This window comes from Eleutherodactylus coqui, chromosome 13 (genome assembly GCF_035609145.1).
Source record: "Eleutherodactylus coqui strain aEleCoq1 chromosome 13, aEleCoq1.hap1, whole genome shotgun sequence".
Lineage (NCBI taxonomy): Eukaryota > Metazoa > Chordata > Amphibia > Anura > Eleutherodactylidae > Eleutherodactylus > Eleutherodactylus coqui.
In genome coordinates this window covers 69,222,235-69,241,264 of record NC_089849.1, presented here as the reverse complement: position 1 = coordinate 69,241,264, position 19,030 = coordinate 69,222,235, and the positions used below count along the sequence as shown (strand labels likewise).

Sequence of the window (19,030 nt, the reverse complement as noted above, 5' to 3'; positions counted from 1 at the left end):
AGGTATGACAGCATGTGATGTGAAGATATTGTAAAATGAAGACGAGGCACTTAATTATGGCGTCATTCACTAACCAGAATGTCTGTTATGGCATTACACACTACCAGAAAGTACAGTCATAGCAGTGATGTTCTGCATTCCATGCAGACTTTTGCACCTACGGTGAGTTAGGCTGCAATGGTTGTGTAATGTCATAGACCTTTAAGAGTATAGATGAGTGATGGACATGTATATATGCAAGGTAAGTTTGAGTGCCTTTCCATTCCAAAACAATATATATTGTAACTTTGTGTCCTCCTATGGAGTGACATAAAAGCATTCTTATGTTTAGTATCGTTTATTTTGTGTTCAGAGAAAAAATCCTGTTTCCGTCTGTCTGCTGCTGCACCATCATGTATCCTGCAACTCAGGTGCCTACACGTGACCCATTTCATACCCCTCCTTCCCTGGACAGCATCTACAGCTCAAAAGCCAAAATTGGAAAGCAGCCAAAAGTCCATGTGTGATTTATTGCTGCTAAATAACATTTATATAGATGAACATGGGTTTTTTAGTATACATTTTGATCAAACTATGAAAGGCCGGTTTCACAGTGTCGGTGGAGGATAATTCGTTCATTGTTCAGTTTCTGAAGGCGTTAGAAGCAAACAATGATTGGCCTGTATAAACAGGTAATCATTCATCTGTGACCAAGAAAATGAACATTGGGGGAACGTTCGCGCTTGATCATCGGCCCATGTAAAAGAGCCTTAACCCTTTCCAATTTAATTTGTATCCTGGTTTTCCTAGGGGGCTTACTCCTTTTCTGCCGTTATACAATGGCTCTATCTGCTGGCTAAAGCCAGTACTGCATGAGGTGACACGTTGGATAGGCTCCGACAGCAGAGAGGCTGGCAATATACAGTAAGAGAACCCCGACGGACGTCTTCCAACATCGGAGCTGTACAGCCTTAAATCATAATGTCTTCAGATGTCAGACAGTGGATTGGAAAGGGTTAATTGAAACCACCAGTTTATGGTCATCTCTCTGCTAGAAATAGTGTAGGCCCTTTTTATCCAGAACATTTATAAGTGTCCTAGCACCCACAAGGTCCCATTTCCCAAATACTTCAACCATGGCAATTACACTGAGTATATGTTTCATCAGACTTGGGATGAGAAGAATGACACCAGTTAGGAAATGTTTGGAGGGCTTCTTTGGTTGACAACATGGTTGGAGGCTCAGTGTCTCCTTGTTCTAGGGACATCAGACAAGAATGCACTAATTGTAGCTGTGCCCACTTTCTGCAGAACTAACCCAGAGGAAAGTACATTTGATTATTGTGCATATTTACCTGTCACTGTATTCTCTCCTATACCTACGGTAGGTCGCACACTTCTTTTTCTTCATTTCCTCCCTATACCTGGGCAGCTATGGTGTTGGTCGGATCTTCGTACAAGTTGCAAGTTAAAAAGGTATTCTAGCTCTGAAGCAAATTTTCAAAAATTCCAGATATGCAAGATATGCACCATATTTATGCACAACAGATTATGGGTACAAACTGAGCAGAGATTACCTTCTTATCCTGTCCTTCATTTCTGATGTTTCCCCACATCACTATTTTCCAAGATGGCTACTGCACCCCTGCGCATATATCTATATTACTCCCCAAATCCACACCATTCACAACCTGATTGGTTGTTTGGATTTACTCATTCCCGGTGATTGGTTATTTGAGTTGGCTGATTCCCGGTGATTGGTTATTTGAGTTGGCTGATTCACGGTGATTGGTTGTTTAGGTTGGCTCGTGTAGAAGTGGGGAGTAAAAGGCTAATATGCCACTCCTGCTAATATTTAGCTTGAAACAACATTTCCCACACTCCCCTGCTCTGTACTTCGTCCTGTGCATATCTCCACTAAGTGTTGCCCTACTATTGGTCAGTAATCCAGTCCTGAGAGCTGAAAAGAAAAAAAGCCATCCCTCGTCATTCCTACTAAGCAAGCCCGACCTGTAGTGCTGGGATGGCAACCTGGGAAAAAACACTTTGGACATGTCAAAAGAAGGTCATGGCTTTTAGAGCTACAAACACGAAACCAAAAGCAGAACCACATTGCAAACTTTAAGAACATTTGACTGCAACAACAAGGCCCATCAGATAATTCCTCTGGGTTGGTCTGACTACATTGATTGGTATTGGTGATGCAACTGTCTTTTCACTACACATAAATGATGTTCCTTACTTCATTGCACAATCAATGCAGTGAAATCCAAGATTTATTCTTCCAAGTTCGTACACTGCAACGTTTCAACCCACTTATTGGGGCTTTTGTCAAACAAAACAGGATAAACCATTTCAATCTGCCAACATGGGTGAATATTGATAATCTTATTGAAAACTATGATTCACTGCAACTGAGAGTAATGTGATTATATTTGTAAGAAGATTTTGAGATTGAATTCCAGTCTTGCTGGCTCCCCTACAACTGTCAACACAGTGCTGCGTTCTATTATTTCCAGCTTGATCATCGGCCCATGTAAAAGAGCCTTAACCCTTTCCAATTTAATTTGTATCCTGGTTTTCCTAGGGAGCTTACTCTTTTTCTGCCGTTATACAACAGCGCTATATGCTGTCTAAAGCCAGTACTGCATGAGGTGACATGTTGGATAGAGTCCGACAGTAGAGACGCTGACAATATACAGTAAGAGAACCCCGACGGACGTCTTCCAACATCGGAGTTGTACAGCCTTAAATCATAATGTCTTCACAGGTCAGACAGTGGATTGGAAAGGGTTAATACTACAGATTGTATCAATCCTATTCATTCATATAGTTGCATATTTTAAACCTAATTATTTTTACTGTGCGGAAAATGTAAGAAGATACTACTTTTGTTTATTCATGCATTTAGTCTAATTGATGATTTTTAGAGTTTACCTGGTAGCATTTAAATATATCTGGACACAATGTTTGCAGGAGATCCAAAGAAAACATGTCTAAAAGACAAAAACAAAACATTTTGGGTAACTATACAAGTCTAATGCAAAGAAAAGTCTTGAAATAAAACACATATCACCATAAATACAATCCAAAGGTTATAAATACCTTCAAGTAACTTTCTATATAGTCTTCATTAACAATTTCCTGCAATGTTGCTGCTATAGAGTCTATGTAACTCTTTCATTTGCTGATTGTTCTGCTGCTTTTGACATAGATCTAGCAGCATACTGACAACACACACCTTCCCTTCTCCCAGTGTTAAAGATAACAGCAGGGAGGAGGAGGGGGTGTACATAGCAGATGAGAAAGTGGAGATGGGGGAAGCATCCAAGTCTTCAGGGAGGGCAGATCACAGAAGTTGTATTATATAAGCATACAGACAGATAGGAGAGTACAGAAAGGTGGGAGGGGAAATTCACACAGGTTGTGTATGAGTGTAGAGAGGGAAAGGAAATAAACCATGGTAATCTCTGCACAGGGAGAGGAAATTGTAAGAAATCAAAATAGATTTGTATGGTCAAGTTGAAATATCCTGTGTTGTTTATGTTTATTTGTGGATATATCATTTTAAGATTATTTCACATAGTATCATAGTATGTAAGGCCGAAAAAAGACATATGTCCATCCAGATCAGCCTATTAACCCCCAACGTTGATCCAGAGGAAGGCAAAAAAAACCAAAACAATGAGGTAGAAACTAATTTTCCACATTTAAGGGAAAAAATTTCTTCCCAACTCCTCCAACCTGTAAATCAGAATATTCCCTGGATCAACAACTCTTCTGAAATAATTAGTGACTGTAACATGTAAGGCTCAAGAAAGGCGTCCAGGCCCCTCTTGAACTCTTTTATCGAATTTGCCCTCAATTTTATTTTCCTATGTTAATAATATGCACGAGATGAACAGAGCAATGGAGTGTTCTCAAGAGAGATCCAAACTGGAAGTGGCACGTCCAGGACAAAGCTATTGAGCGCCAACTTGTTATTGGTTAGGAAGGTGAATGTATGAAAGCCAAGTTTCAGAGTTCCCACCCATGATCCAGGAAGAGAATGGTGAGGAAGAAGGCAAAAAAAAGAGTGCCGATTTCTTTTATTGCTCCAGAACTGAAGAAGACTTCTGAAGTTCCGAGAGTACCTCACTAACATTTGTCTCCTTCCCACTGCCGAAACTGATCAACTGCTATCATTGGGATGGTATCTGCATATTCACAGTGAGAGATTAAACATTGGAATTGTTTTTGTAAGTTAAATAAGGCAAAAGAAAAAGATGCAGTCTGCAGTTCTTATTTACTTATTGGAAGTTCAAGCCCCAGTAACCAGCGGCAGGCAAGGGTTTCATGCATACCAAGCCGTGCCTAAAGTAACGTAGTATGCAGGCCATATCTGGGTATCAGGAATGGTACCGACTGTCTCAAAATCACACACTACTTTGCATCAGTGAATGTCAGAAGAAGAGATCCCTCAATGGCTATAGTGAAGGAGACACCAGTACAAGAATGAAGCTGCACTGATACATTAGAGCTAGTGAAGACAGCAGCATCCTGGACACACAGACCTCACATCCAGCATGTATTACTGGGCAGAACACATCCATATGAGCAAAGTCTGAAACTAGGAGCAAATTTCAAACTGTTTATCAGACCATGTAAAAATGAATGAAGAATGCAGCCTGAAACTTAGTATAACTCAAGGTAACTACTAACGTAAGAAGGGGTATCCAAAGGAAACAGGAACCTTCTTCTGGCGTGCAGGGCATCACTAGTATGGGCTTCTAGACAGAGGCATAACTAAAGAGGATGCAGGGGATGCGGTTGCACCCGGGCCCAGGACCCTTAGAGGGCCCATAAGGCCTCTCTTCTCCATATAGGGAGCCCAGTACTATTAATAAAGCATTATAGTTGGGGGCCCCGTTACAGGTTTGGCATTGGGGCCGAGAAGCTTCAAGTTACGCCTCTGCTTCTAGATAAATGTCTGCGAGAACACTGAGGCAGTATGTTAGCTGGCATTGAAGGAAGGTTGCGTTAGGCTCCAGTGATTTTGTTTTTTATAACAAGTTGTTCAGTTTTTCACCTATTTGTGATGGCTGATTTATACGAACAACGTGCAGCTGTGAAATTTAATTTCCTTTTCCACTGCTCAAAGCACTCTTAAAAAATAAGTCACACGGAGTGAGATCACTTAATTACAGGGGGTGAGGCAAGAGTACCATGCTGTATTTCGTCAAACGATGCTTAACACTCAGAGCTACCTGTTGGCAGATACATTGTCATGATAGCAGAACAGGTCACCTGTTTGCCCACACAGTGCTGAGTGACGAAAAATAGCAGAACACCCTTGCCTCACCCTTCATATCCACCCGATCATGCTTTGTGCAACTTTTTTTTTCTTGAGTGCTTTGAGCAGTGGAAAGGGAAACAAAATTTCACAGCTATTCATATGAATCAACCATCACAAAAATGGGCCCAAAACTGAACAACTTGTCAGAAAAAAAAAATCACTAATCCTAACGTAATATAATGTTGGCTGCCATTCTGCCTCAGAAGGATTCCACAGACATTCAGCTAACAAGAGAAGCCTGTACTAGTAATGCTCTGCCCACTAGAAGACAATTCCCATTTCTTTTGCGTACCTACTCATATGTAAGGGTGCATTTACACGAACGTATATCGGCTCGGTTTTCACGCCGAGCCGATATACGTCGTCCTCATGTGCAGGGGGGGGAGGATGGAAGAGCCAGGAGCAGGAACTGAGCTCCCACCCCCCCCCCCCCTCTCTGCCTCCTCTCCGCCCCTCTGCACTATTTGCAATGGGGAGAGGTGGGATGGAGCGGGGCTAATTCTCAACACTTAGCACCGCCCCACCTTCTTTCATTGCAAATAGTGCAGAGGGGTGGAGAGGAGGCAGAGAGGGGGCGGGAGCTCAGTTCCTGCTCCTGACTCTTCCATCCTCCCCCCCCCCCCCTGCACATGAGGACGACGTATATCGGCTCGGCGTGAAAACTGAGCCGATATACGTTCATGTGAATGCACCCTAAAAGTAATAGTTCCATGCCACAGGCATCCACAGCCTTTAACTGTCAGTTGGAATGTATCTTAACACACGTGTTCATATGTGAATCAAAGCTTGTATATGGCTTTAATCTACATACAATTTTTGCAACTACGTTGAGGCACATTTATCAATGTCAAAAAATAACTTGCGCAGTTTAACTATTTTCCTAGTGCCCGTCACACCATTTTTAGGGTCTATTAAGGCTGGGCTCACATGACTGTATGCGTAAAACCCTGCGTGAGTCACACAGGGTTTTACCACTATCACCGCGTATGACAGTGATATAGTACTGCGCATGATTGCATATCTCACACACGCTGTCATACGCAGTCTCCCTGTTGTTGTTTTTTGTATAAATCTCCCACGCTGTCGCTTCGCAATGGTGCGTATATCCATTGCCCATACGCAATGTATGGGTGGCATTGATTACACATCCATAGAGAACAATGGCTCTTTCACGCGTAATACGCAGCAAAATAGAACATGCCGTGTTCTATTTTGCGCTTGTGTATTACACAATGCATATGTGGAAATATAAGCGAAACTGCGTAAGGCAATGTATTTGATTGCAGCGTATCAAATGCGCGTACATCACATTCATAATCCGTGGTAAATGTACACCATGCAAACCGGGAGAGCAACGATTAGTCGGATACATTATCGCTACTATATTATGTTGATGTAATAATCCTATTTTATTATGGCCCAGATCAACATTCACTATTCTCTTATTTGCTATTGTGAATTAACAAGCGTCAGCGTGCTCTGACAAGCTTGTGGGCAGACCCATTATTAACAGCTTAGCTGAGTTTATGTAATGAAGGAAATTACAATGTTTGATACAAAATCTATCCTTCCTGGAACACAAAGGACCAGAACAGGCTTTGAGCAGGCATTGTAATAGCAACGAATGGTACAAAATCTCAGCCCTGAAGTGTCAGTGGAACTCTGGGTTATAATACCCCAACATCCCACCAACCATGTCACACCAGTCAGTAACACGATAGCTCTGCAGGATAATCAATGTTTTAACTTCTTCATGGGGTTTTCAAGCTTTTTCATTTATTGCCTATTCTTAGGAATAGCACTATCTGTAATTGGCTGAGTGCTCAGCCAATAGCTAAGCACTAGCTGTTATTGGCTGAGCGCTCAGCCAATCAGCACAGCCCTTTCAGGAGGCGGGGATTTTTAAATCCCCGCCTGCTGAAAGTGCTGGATAGCAGTGTCAGGGACCCAGCCGGAGGACGCGTGTGAGCGGCGATAGGTAAGTAATTTCTTTTTACTTTTTTTTTACCACTTATTGATGATTTTTAGGGAAGGGCTTATATTTCAAGCCCTTCCCCTAAAATCATACTGCAGGGTTTGCCAAAAACCACTGCTTTCAATGGGACTGGCAGCAGCGTCGATCCCATTGAAAGCAATGGGATAGCATGCTGCACTTCTTCCACAGCTGTGACAGCTGTGGCAGCAGTGGCAGACGTCTGCGGTATTCTCCATATCTTTTCAATGGGGCCAGTGCTGCTGCCGCTGACCCCATTGAAAAGACTGGCGATATCCTGGCGTCATCCAGGTCTTTTTCTCTCACTGCGAGGCCACAGTTTTCACTTTCTCTCACAGCACAGTGGAGAAAAAAACGCCAGTGGGTGTCCGCCCTAAAAGTGGGATATTTTCATTGCCTTAACTATTTGTGACCATTCGAAGTGAAGAATTCTATATGATTAATATATTATAATATGGTTACCAAACTCTTTCAGTTAAAGAAGTTGTCCAGTTGTAAACTGGATTGATGGGAGTCTGTCATCAGGGACCTCTACCAATCAGATGTTCGCTGGGCCAGGGTGCTCATGCACTGAGCTGATTCTACAGGAAGCAGACAGTTCCGTTCCCACTGCTGTGGCCAGGCTTGGTATTGCAGACACTAAATTGAATGGAAACTTGGTCTGAAATACTAAGCCTTGCTACTGCAGTGGGAACGGAGCTGTCTGCTTCCTACAGAAATCAGCTCAGTGCGTGAGTGCACCAGCCCGATGAACAACTGATCAGAGCAATACTGAAGAAAAGACTTCAAATTCTCTGTAGAACGTGTTTTATACCATACTGTATTCTGTGTATGGAGATCTTACAGGTGGTTTTTGGTAAGCCAAGCCTCTAAAATGATAGTGGGGCCCTGGGACAGTGCCCATGGCATCCAACAGTGGACAACCCTGACCAAAGCCTAAAAAGAGCAGGTATATCCAATCTTACCTGTACAATGACAAAGATGGCCTGAATGACAGGCTGGATAATTTTCAAAGGTGTTATGCAGTGTATGTGCTGAACTGCTGATACAATTTTAGCAGCTACCATAACAAGTGTTCCAATTCCAAATATAAGGATTCCCCCTACAACGAGAATATGTTAGAGGATATAAATATATGTTGTTCAGCAGGTCCACATATTGATCTACATATACAGAATAATACTACTCCTTGTACGATTTTGTAAAATGCAGACTCATTTTAACAATTTTTCAATTCTTTATAATTGCAAGATGGCTGCTTAGTAGAGATGAGCGAGCATACTCGCTAAGGGCAATTACTCGATCGAGCATTGCCCTTAGCGAGTACCTGCCCGCACGGAAGAAAAGATTCGGCTGCCGGCGCAGGTGAGAGGTGAGTTGCGGCAGTGAGCAGGGGGCAGCAGGGGGGAGAGCTATTGCTTAGTCATAGCAATAGCACATTTGAGCCTTCTGTGGAGGGAACATTACTGGCTCAGCATACAAAAAGATGACAAGAGCACTTTGAAAAAAGTAATATAATTTAGTGCTTTCACGAAATGACCTGATTCTCATTTCTGTGCAAGATTCCCCCCCCCCTCCCACAAAAAAAGAGGGATTGCATGCAACTTCAAAGTAACCAACATTTATTCATCCAAAAAATGTCTTCACTCCCCACCCAACAGGGGGAGCTATAGAGGATGCAGAGCTAGTAGTTGCGCTTGGGCTCTGGCGACTTAGGGACCCTGATGCCCATCTGGAACATAAGAAGACACCAGTATTATAAATTGCACATGGTGGATTAGGACTCTGCCCTCAATCCTGGCTTAAGGCCCATTTACACCAGCAGATGATCGCTGAAAGATCGATCAAACGACAGTTTGAGTGACAGCTTTAGCTACTCAACTACTTAGTAGCAATTAAGTGTGCAAATGAAGCCTTAGCTGAATGCAGTTAATAGCCCGAGGGCTCTTATCTGCGCTCAGATCCTTTGTTCTCCACGGGGAAACAATGCTATCAGCACTCCCCGTGAGAATGCTGATAAGAATGAAGGACGATTTTTTGGTAAGAATGAAGGACGATTTTCAGGTAAGACTGAATTTAATGATCAGCTAGCAGTGCCCAAAAAGCGCACAATGGTCACGTTTAGATGCGCCGATGATCGCTAAAACGATCGCTGATTAGCAATTTTTTTTGCTATCATCGGCTGGTGTAAATGAACCTTTAGCTTAGTCATTAGAGGATTGATTTGAGGGGTTTTCACCTCATGTTTCTGCTATGGGTTGAAATGTAAAAAAAAAAACACAATTGTGCCTTTTTTTTGGCAGGGAGGTGTTTTTTCAGTGTTAGGCCTTAGTCAGACGGGCGTTTTTTCGCGCGATTTGCGGATCGCATGACGGATGCACATCCGCAAATCGCGTGACCGGTGCCCGAAAATCGCCCGAATATCTGCTCCTAGCCGCGTTTCATTAGAAACGGGCCGGAGCTGTCCAGCGCATTGCATTCAATGGAGCCGGCAATACAGCCCGCTCCATTGAAAGCAATGCGCTGCGGGCGAGTGTGGGATGAATTGTCGGGAAGGGGTTAAATATATAAGCCCTTCCCTGCAATTCATCCAGAAAAGTGTTAAAATAAAAAATATATATATACTCACCTGCTCCCGGCAGCCGGAGTTCAGAGCGGCCGGCCTGCAGTGGGTGTGAAAGGGGTGAGAGTCAGACCTGCCCCCTGATTGGCTCGGCTTTCAATGGAGTCGGCTGTATTGCTGGCTCCATTGAATTCAATGGGCAAACATCGTTCTTCTCTGCCACAGCTGTTACAGCTGTGGCAGAGAAGAATGATTTGTCTTCTATATGTTCTCAATGGGGTCGGCGCTGCTGCCGCCGGCCCCATTGAGCGCATATAGAGAAGAGAACAGGAATCGCAGATCGCAGATAGGTGCGATCTGCGATTTCTGTTCTATAATTTATCGGACGAGCGCATAAAAAGCGCTCATGTGTCCGATACCATTGCAAAGCAATGGTTTTATAAAATCGCCGGACGCATGCGCATGCGCAAATCGCGGCTAAAAACGCCCGTCTGACTAAGGCCTTAGGGCTTATTCAGACGACCGTATATCGGCTGGGTTTTCACGCCGAGCCGATATACGGTGTCCTCGTCTGCAGGGGGGGAGAATGGAAGAGACGGGAGCAGGAACTGAGCTCCCGCCCCCTCTCCACCCCTTGCCACTATTTGCAATAGGAGGGGGTGGAACAGGGTGGGGCTAAGTGGTGCCACATAGCTCCACCCCCATCCTGCCCCTCCCATTGCAAATAATGGCGAGGGGCGGAAAAGGGGCGAGAGCTCAGTTCCTGCTCCTGGCTCTTCCATTCCCCCCCCCCCCCCCCCCTGCAGACAAGGACACCGTATATGGGCTCAGCGTGAAAATGCAGCCGATACACGGTCATCTGAATAAGCCCTTACGTTGCTCAACAGTATGTTTGATCATGTGATTATGTAATGTAGAAGAGGTGTTGTACGTCTCATGGGGTCATGAATAAGGGTGTGTAGCCTTAAATGTGTATACTGAAGTACCATTTATTTTCCAGTCTTTTTGTTTATATTTTTGGGGATGCTGTACGTTTTTATGCTATATTTACTAAGGTACGAATCTTTTATCCACACATTGTGCTGGATCTTCCATCTTTCTACTGAACTATTTGGAGCTCTTGGATTCCAAGCATGGTTGAGGTGAGCAGGCTTATTTTCTTTGTACTGGTTTGATAAGAGTCTGCCTCACATAATCTGAATAGCACATACATTAGTCATACCCAATTATTTATGCTACAGCTCATTTTGGAGCCTTGTGTGGCGTAGAGTGTTAAGGCAGCAGAAATGCAGTCCTAAGCTCTCGCTCACAACCTGAAGGTTGTGTTTTCAATCCCAGCTTGGGTCAGATAGCCGGTTCAAGGTTGACTCAGCCTTCCATCCTTCCGAGGTCGGTAAAATGAGTACCCAGCCTGCTGGGGGGTAAAGATGACTGAGAAAGGCAATGGCAAACCATCCCGCATTAGACTTTTTGTCTAATTTTATGGATTACAATAAATTGGATATATTTTAACTTGTCTTTGTGAAGATCTTGACATTTCCACCTGATATCCTTGGGGAAGCGTCTCCATTGTCAAGCTTCACTGTGTATATAGGAATTAGTCATTCTAAATTTATCATAGCTCTTCATTACATACACCTTTTGCTAAGCTACAGACAGTGAGCAATGAAGAAAAAGGGACATCCCATTTTGTGTGCCAATTATTACTTTAAACTATCTGATTGTTCTGAGATAGTTTCTATTGCTATTTCATCCTGACCCAGCTTGTTATGTGACCTTGTTTTTGGATTATCCTCTGATCTGTTTGTATTTCTGTGGCTGACCTCTGAGCTGTTTGACTTTTCTTTTGTCTGCTCTTCTATGTTACTGACTAGTCCCTCTTGGTAATACTCTTCACTTCCTTGTGCCACTGCAGCGTCCAAGAAGCGAGCCACGTCGAAGGAGACAGCGGGGTAGAGTTTGGGCCTTGTCATGGCGGCTCTAACGTCTCCCACCCGGAGGGTAACCGGTGACATGTCCACCGGCTGAGCGCAGGTTAATAAACGGGGAACCCAAATACTGGATTACGTTTAGTCCTGTTTTGTGTCTCGTGACGCCACTGGTTCTTCCACAGCTGGGGATTCCTGGATGATGGAGTGAATCTTCTCCTGCACAGTTTCCATAAGGGGATTCAAAGTTGGCGGAGTAAATTCACACACACACACGGGTACTATTTAAGATGCAGCCTCCGGAAACAGATGGGCAACTGGTCATTTTACTGGAACTGGGTTACAAGGTTCTCTTCAGTAAATAACAATTGAGCAGCGGCTTGACAAGTGAGGTGACGGGGAGAATTCACGGGATGCAGGAGAAACCACAGTCACAGTTATCTGTAGGTCCTGGCCCGGGACCACTCCTTCCTCTCACAGCCTCTACCGGTCCACACTCATACACAGAGGAAACACACTGCCGAACTTCAGGGAATGCAGGGCCACGCAGAAATTAGGCCATCCTTTCAGCCTCCTCCATTCTATGCCTGTGGATTGATGGTACCCACAGACAGCTGCCTTGTACACCTCTGTTGAGGACCAAAAAGCCCCTAGCAACTCCTCACATACCAATAAATAATAAACGGTCACATGACAGACAAAATATACATTACGCAGACACTTAACCCATACAGTGCTGCAGAGAAGGCAATATACTTCCCTCACGCAACACAAAAGACACTGACAATGCAATATTGAACATCCACACTTTTTAGGAGGGGCCCCGTTGTACTGGGCCACTACCCTACCAGTTGGTCACTACTCTGCAGATGAAACCTGGAGACGTCTAGTGTCAAGGTCCTTGGACAGGGATTAAAGGGTACTTGAGGTCCTTTAGTATGAAGTCCAACTGTGGAAGTCATCTTTAATAGCAGGCAAGCTAGCCATAATATATCGACTCCCATTTTATAGATAAACACATTAATCTATGTTTTTAGCATCCCTTAGTGTTGAGAGTGTAGTTGACTATGCTTTCCAATACAGTTGAAAACAAAAGGCCGTCCTGATGCTTAACGGCAAGACATTTGCCAAAAGTATGCTCTGTTGGCATATATTCATCCAATCCATTGAGGTCTATGGATATGATGTATTTGGAAAATTTGGAATGTCCTATCAAAAAATAACCCCAAAGTAAAAATATACATAAAAAGCCTACAAAATATTCCATACAGTATATAAAAGCAGTCCAGTCTTTAATACTATTCAGATATCATAAATATGAATAATCAAAAATGCATGTAGGATTAACAGGTCTAACAAAAAGTCTATGTGCTGCACTAAGGAGGCACCATTATTTTGTGAGGGCATTAATACATTGTGAATGGTGCTAAGGTAACAATATTACTTTCTGAGAGGCACAAATAACTGAGGGACACTAAGGGGACACTGTAATTTTGTGAAGGGCATAAAGAGGAGCACTATAGCAACGGGGCATCAAATGGAGCATTATTACTTTGTGGAAGACACTAATGACGCATTATTACTTGGTGGGCACACTAACTTTTAGGTACTGAGAGGGCATATTACTTTGCAGGGGCCCAAAGAGAGAATTTTTGCTGTGTATGGGTACAAAAAAGGCATTATATTATGGTGGGCACAATAGGGAAATTATTACAGTCTGATGGGTACTGTACTGTGTTGGGTGCAAAGCATGGCACTGAGAGGGGCAGAGGTAGCAGCAGGATGATGAGTTTGTATTCAGAGACTAGCTAAAGGAGTGGCTGGAAGAAATTGTTAAGGTATTCTGGACCCAGATAGAGAAGAAATAAGAAAGTGAAAACCAATCAGAGACATCACCTGGTGATCAGCGGAGGTTACTGCACTGCATTCTCCAGAACCTCCAGAAACCTACTGCACACTAATAAGGGGCAAACTCTCCGAGACATCTGTCTGTGTATGTATTCTGGATTGACTTTCAATTCCCAGTCATTGTTACAGGGCTTGTATAAAGAGTCTAACATTGACTTGCAGGAATGCTGCCTTCCAATAGGTTTCGCTGCAGAGGTGTTGTTCCATCTCCCTTATTTGCATATTACCCAGAGGAGCATGAATGGCCTTATAAGTCTCCTCACTTACTCACCTTCTAGGTGCTCTCCCTAAGGAGAAAAAATAGTCCAATCCAATACAATTAGACCAACAACTCCACTGCTTTAAACACCCTTTTCAGGGGAGGCTTCTCACACTGCAACGCTGTATTACGGAATGGACTCCAATTTCCCATAAGTCATCAATCTTTCTAAGTATAAACAGCAGCAGACTTCTTTAGTGCAGTAAAAATCTTTCGAAAGTTTATTCCTCCATTTACAGAGTAAAAATGACCACGCAGCGTTTCGACCGTTACTCGGTCTTTTTCTAGCATGAGTCATACTACAAACCTACCCCCCTTAAATACTAAAACATGTATCAGTGTAGCCAATCAGATTGCCAGACCACCCTCAATTCAAATCACCATCCCCTCCAACACATATGTGAGAGAGAGAGCAGTACCTGTATACCAATCTATGTAATTAGGATGGCATCCGGCGTCCAGGTGCTGATGATATCAACTTCTAATTCATGCATGTATATAATCAAACTCCTCCAATGTACCTTAGCGATCCTGCAACTCACTGTGCATGTGCCATCTCCCATACCGCGTCATCAAGTTGTCACGTCGCTACGTTCCGGCTCCGCTGCCTTACACCGCGCATGCGCCGTCCCCTGTTCAGCGCTACTACGTCACCATACTCCAGAGACTTCCACACCAGGCAATGAGTCAGTTGCGCACGCGTTGATCCTCTTATTGTGCGCTATGCGATACTCTCTCTATACCTACTTATGTAACGGAGCCTTGTGTCATTACATCGTATCGGGCAGAAATACCATCTCTCATTATTGCGCATATATTAGAGTCCCTAACTCACAACCAATAAATTTAACCCTCTCTTAACCTTTATAAGTAGGACACACTTTCCTGCTTATTAATAAACCTTCATTGCTCTCTTCCACAAAAAACAGGTATATAACCATAGCAAAAATTAAATTTAGAAATTCTCAGAAGACCATAAAGAACACCTGGAGACCGGATGAGATCTGAACCTGGAGACTGGATGAGATCTGAACCTATCAGAATAAACAGAGAAAACCTGTTAGTAAAGCAATCTAAACGACACCTTACATGATTAAAGAATATCAGTGATGCTGAGAGTAATCACTAGATGTGCTGCAAATAACTATATTCCTGATATAAGCCTCTAGGCGCCATGGTAACCAACGTGTGGATCCATTTTAGTTCCTTACGTTTGAGTAACAATTCACGATCCCCACCTCTCGGTAACTCCGGTGCATGATCTATAATCCTGTACCTCAATTGGTTTACGGAGTGCCTCGAGTCCAAAAAATGTTTAGAAACTGGTAACTCTTTGTTTTTCATGCGTATAGTACTTTTGTGTTGCGAAATTCTCTTCCTGTCTTCTTGTGTGGTTTCCCCCACGCAACCTAGCCAACAGGGGCAGGTTAGAAGGTAAACCACAAACGCATGAAAAACAAAGAGTGACCAGTTTCTAAACATTTTTTGGACTCGAGGCGCTCTGTAAACCAATTGAGGTACAGGATTATAGATCATGTACCAGAGTTACCGAGAGGTGGGGATCGTGAATTGTTACTCAAACGTAAGGAATAGGGATGAGCGAGTATACTCACTAAGGCACTACTCGCTCGAGTAATGTGCCTTAGCCGAGTATCTTTCTGCTCGTCCCCAAAGATTCGGGGACCGCCGCAGCTGACAGGTGAGTTGCGGCGGGGAGCAGGGGAGAGCGGGCGGGAGAGAGGGAGAGAGAGATCTCTCCTCCGTTCCTCCTTGCTCTCCCCCGCAGCACCCCGCTCCGCGGCGGCACCCGAATCTTTCGGGACGAGCGGGGAGATACTCGGCTAAGGCACATTACTCAAGCGAGTAGTGCCTTAGCGAGTATACTCGCTCATCCCTAGTAAGGAACTAAAATGGATCCACACGTTGGTTACCATGGCGCCTAGAGGCTTATATCGGGAATATGGTTATTTGCAGCACATCTAGTGATTACTCTCAGCATCACTGATATTTTTTAATCATGTAAGGTGTCGTTTAGATTGCTTTACTAACAGGTTTTCTCTGTTTATTCTGATAGGTTCAGATCTCATCCGGTCTCCAGGTGTTTTTTATGGTCTTCTGAGAATTTCTAAATTTAACAGCCTCCACCTTACCCGCTCTGAATGTATATGCATTGTGTGGAACATGGCCCTTTTTTAAGCTATAAGCAATATTTAATAAAAGTTTATTGTGCATCTCGATGGATTTTAGTATTAATTTTTGTTATATACCTGTTTTTTATGGAAGAGAGAAATGAAGGTTTATTAATAAGCAGGAAAGTGTGTCCTACTTATAAAGGTTAAGAGAAGGTTAAATTTATTGGTTGTGAGTTAGGGACGCTAATATATGCGCAACAATGAGAGATGGTATTTCTGCCCGATTCGATGTAATGACACAAGGCTCCGTTACATAATTAGGTATAGAGAGAGTATCGCATAACGCACAATAAGAGGATCAACGCGTGCGCAACTGACTCATGCCTGGTGTGGAAGTCCCTGGAGTATGGTGATGTAATAGCGCTGAACAGGGGATGGCGCATGCGCGGTGCAAGGCATCGGCGCCGGATCGTAGTGATGCGACGACGTGATGACGCGGTATGGGAGATGGCGCATGCGCAGTGAGTTGCGGGAACGCTAAGGTACATCGGAGGAGTTTAATTATATACATGCATGAATTAGAAGTTGATATCATCAGCACCTGGACGCCGGATGCCATCCTAATTACATAGATTGGTATACAGGTACTGCTCTCTCTCTCACATATGTGTTGGAGGGGATGGTGATTTGAATTGAGGGGGGTCTGGCAATCTGATTGGCTACACTGATACATGTTTTAGTATTTAAGGGGGGTAGGTTTGTAGTATGACTCATGCTTGAAAAAGACCGAGTAACGGTCGAAACGCTGCGTGGTCATTTTTACTCTGTAAATGGAGGAATAAACTTTGGAAAGATTTTTACTGCACTAAAGAAGTCTGCCGCTGTTTATACTTAGAAAGATTGATGACCTATGGGACATTGGAGTCTATTCCCTAATACAGCGTTGCAGTGTGAGAAGCCTCTCCTAAAAAGGGTGCTTAAAGCAGTGGAGTTGTTGGTCTAATTGTATTGGATTGGACAATTTTTTCTCCTTAGGGAAAGCACCTAGGAGGTGAGTGAGTGAGGAGACTTATAAGGCCATTCATGCTCCTCTGGGTAATATGCAAATAAGGGAGATGGAACAATACCTCTGCAGCGAAACCTATTGGAAGGCAGCATTCCTGCAAGTCAATATTAGACTCTTTATACAAGCCCTGTAACAATGACTGGGAATTGAAAGTCAATCCAGAATATATACAGACAGATGTTTCGGGGAGTTTGCCCCTTATTAGTGTGCAGTAGGTTTCTGTAGGTTCTGGAGAATGCAGTGCAGTAACCTCCGGTGATCACCAGGTGACGTCTCTGATTGGTTTTCACTTTCTTATTTCTTCTCTATCTGGGTCCAGAATACCTTAACAATTTCTTCCAGCCACTCCTTTAGCTAGTCTCTGCACACAAATTCATCATCCTGCTGCTACCTCTGCCCCTCTCAGTGCCACGCTTTGCACCCAACACAGTACAGTCCCCATCAGACTGTAATAATTTCCCTATTGTGCCCACCACAACATAATGCCATTATTATACCTATACACGGCAAAAATTCTCTCTTTGGGCCCCTGCAAAGTAATATGCCCTCTCAGTGCCTACAAGTTAATGTGCCCACCAAGTAATAATGCGCCATTAGTGTCTCCCACAAAGATACATGTTTTAGTATTTAAGGGGGGTAGGTTTGTAGTATGACTCATGCTTGAAAAAGACCGAGTAACGGTCGAAACGTCGCGTGGTTATTTTTACTCTGTAAATGGAGGAATAAACTTTGGAAAGATTTTTATTGCACTAAAGAAGTCTGCTGCTGTTTATTAAAGGGGTTGTCTCGTGAAAGCAAGTGGGGTTAAGCCCTTCTGTATGGCCATATTAATGCACTTTGTAATATACATCGTGCATTAAATATGAGCCATACAGAAGTTATTCACTTACCCACTCCGTTGCTGGGTAACGCGCTTGCACAGAAGGGTCCTCTTCTCCCTTCTGGTCGGTCTGGGCACGAGCGGCGTTCTGGCTCTGCCCCCTTCTACGTGTCATCGCGTAGCTCCGCCCCATCACGTGTGCCGATTCCAGCCAATCAGGTGGCTGGAATCGGCAATGGACCGCACAGAGCCCACGGTGCACCATGGGAGAAGACCCGCGGTGCACCATGGGAGAAAACCGCGGTGCATCCCTGGGAAAGGACCGGCGGCCATGTTTGGAAGAAGTTTTATAAGTTGATGAAACGCTAGAATGGTGAGTAGAAACCTTCTTTAAACCTTCTTTATATGTGTACATTGTAATGTTTGATTTAGAGGGGGGACTGGGCAGAAAAAAAAATGTCACTTTTGCCTCGGGACAACCCCTTTAAGGAGAAAAAATAGTGTTCCTGACCGATGTCCCAGGCCTCTCGCCAGCCAAGCCAGAAACCTACTGCACACTGATGAGGGGCAAACACCCCAAAACAGCTGTCTGTGTATGGATTCTGGCTTGGCTTTCAATTTCCAGTCATTGTTACAAGGCTTGTATAAAGAGTCTAACATTGACTTGCAGGAATGCTGCCTTCCAACATTTGGTGCTACAGAGGTAGTGTTCCATCTCCTTCACCAGCCCTGTGTATAACTGGTATCATACTATTATATGGTGACTGCACTATTTAGAGGTATACCAGAGCTGAGCTACTGTATGTAAGTTGCCATGTTATAAAAGTTATATTATTCTGTCACCAATGTGCAGCCAGCGGAAATGAAGAGAAGTTGTGCATGTGTATAGTAGCTGTGGAGGGGGCACAAGCTGAATTTCTGCACCCGAGTCCATGAGCCTTTAGCTACACCTTTGCTTCAGGCAAACGCAGTACTTACCATATCACTAGTCTATACCTGTTTGTTGTCTGTAGATTAAAATACACCTCCGTAATCATTCTCTTATGT

General features: G+C 43.7%; 1 protein-coding gene across 1 annotated transcript in view; it reads right to left on the bottom strand.

The window, feature by feature from the left end:
• The window catches only part of LOC136588014 (proton channel OTOP2-like), a 64,877-nt gene that overhangs the window by 44,795 nt on the left and 1,052 nt on the right, over nt 1–19,030 (bottom strand). Inside the window, exons 2-3 of the mRNA XM_066586898.1 lie at nt 8,273–8,409; nt 2,917–2,975 (exon numbers count right to left, since the gene is read on the bottom strand). Coding sequence (XP_066442995.1) covers nt 2,917–2,975; nt 8,273–8,409 — 196 coding nt within the window. The remainder of the gene's footprint in view (nt 1–2,916; nt 2,976–8,272; nt 8,410–19,030) is intronic.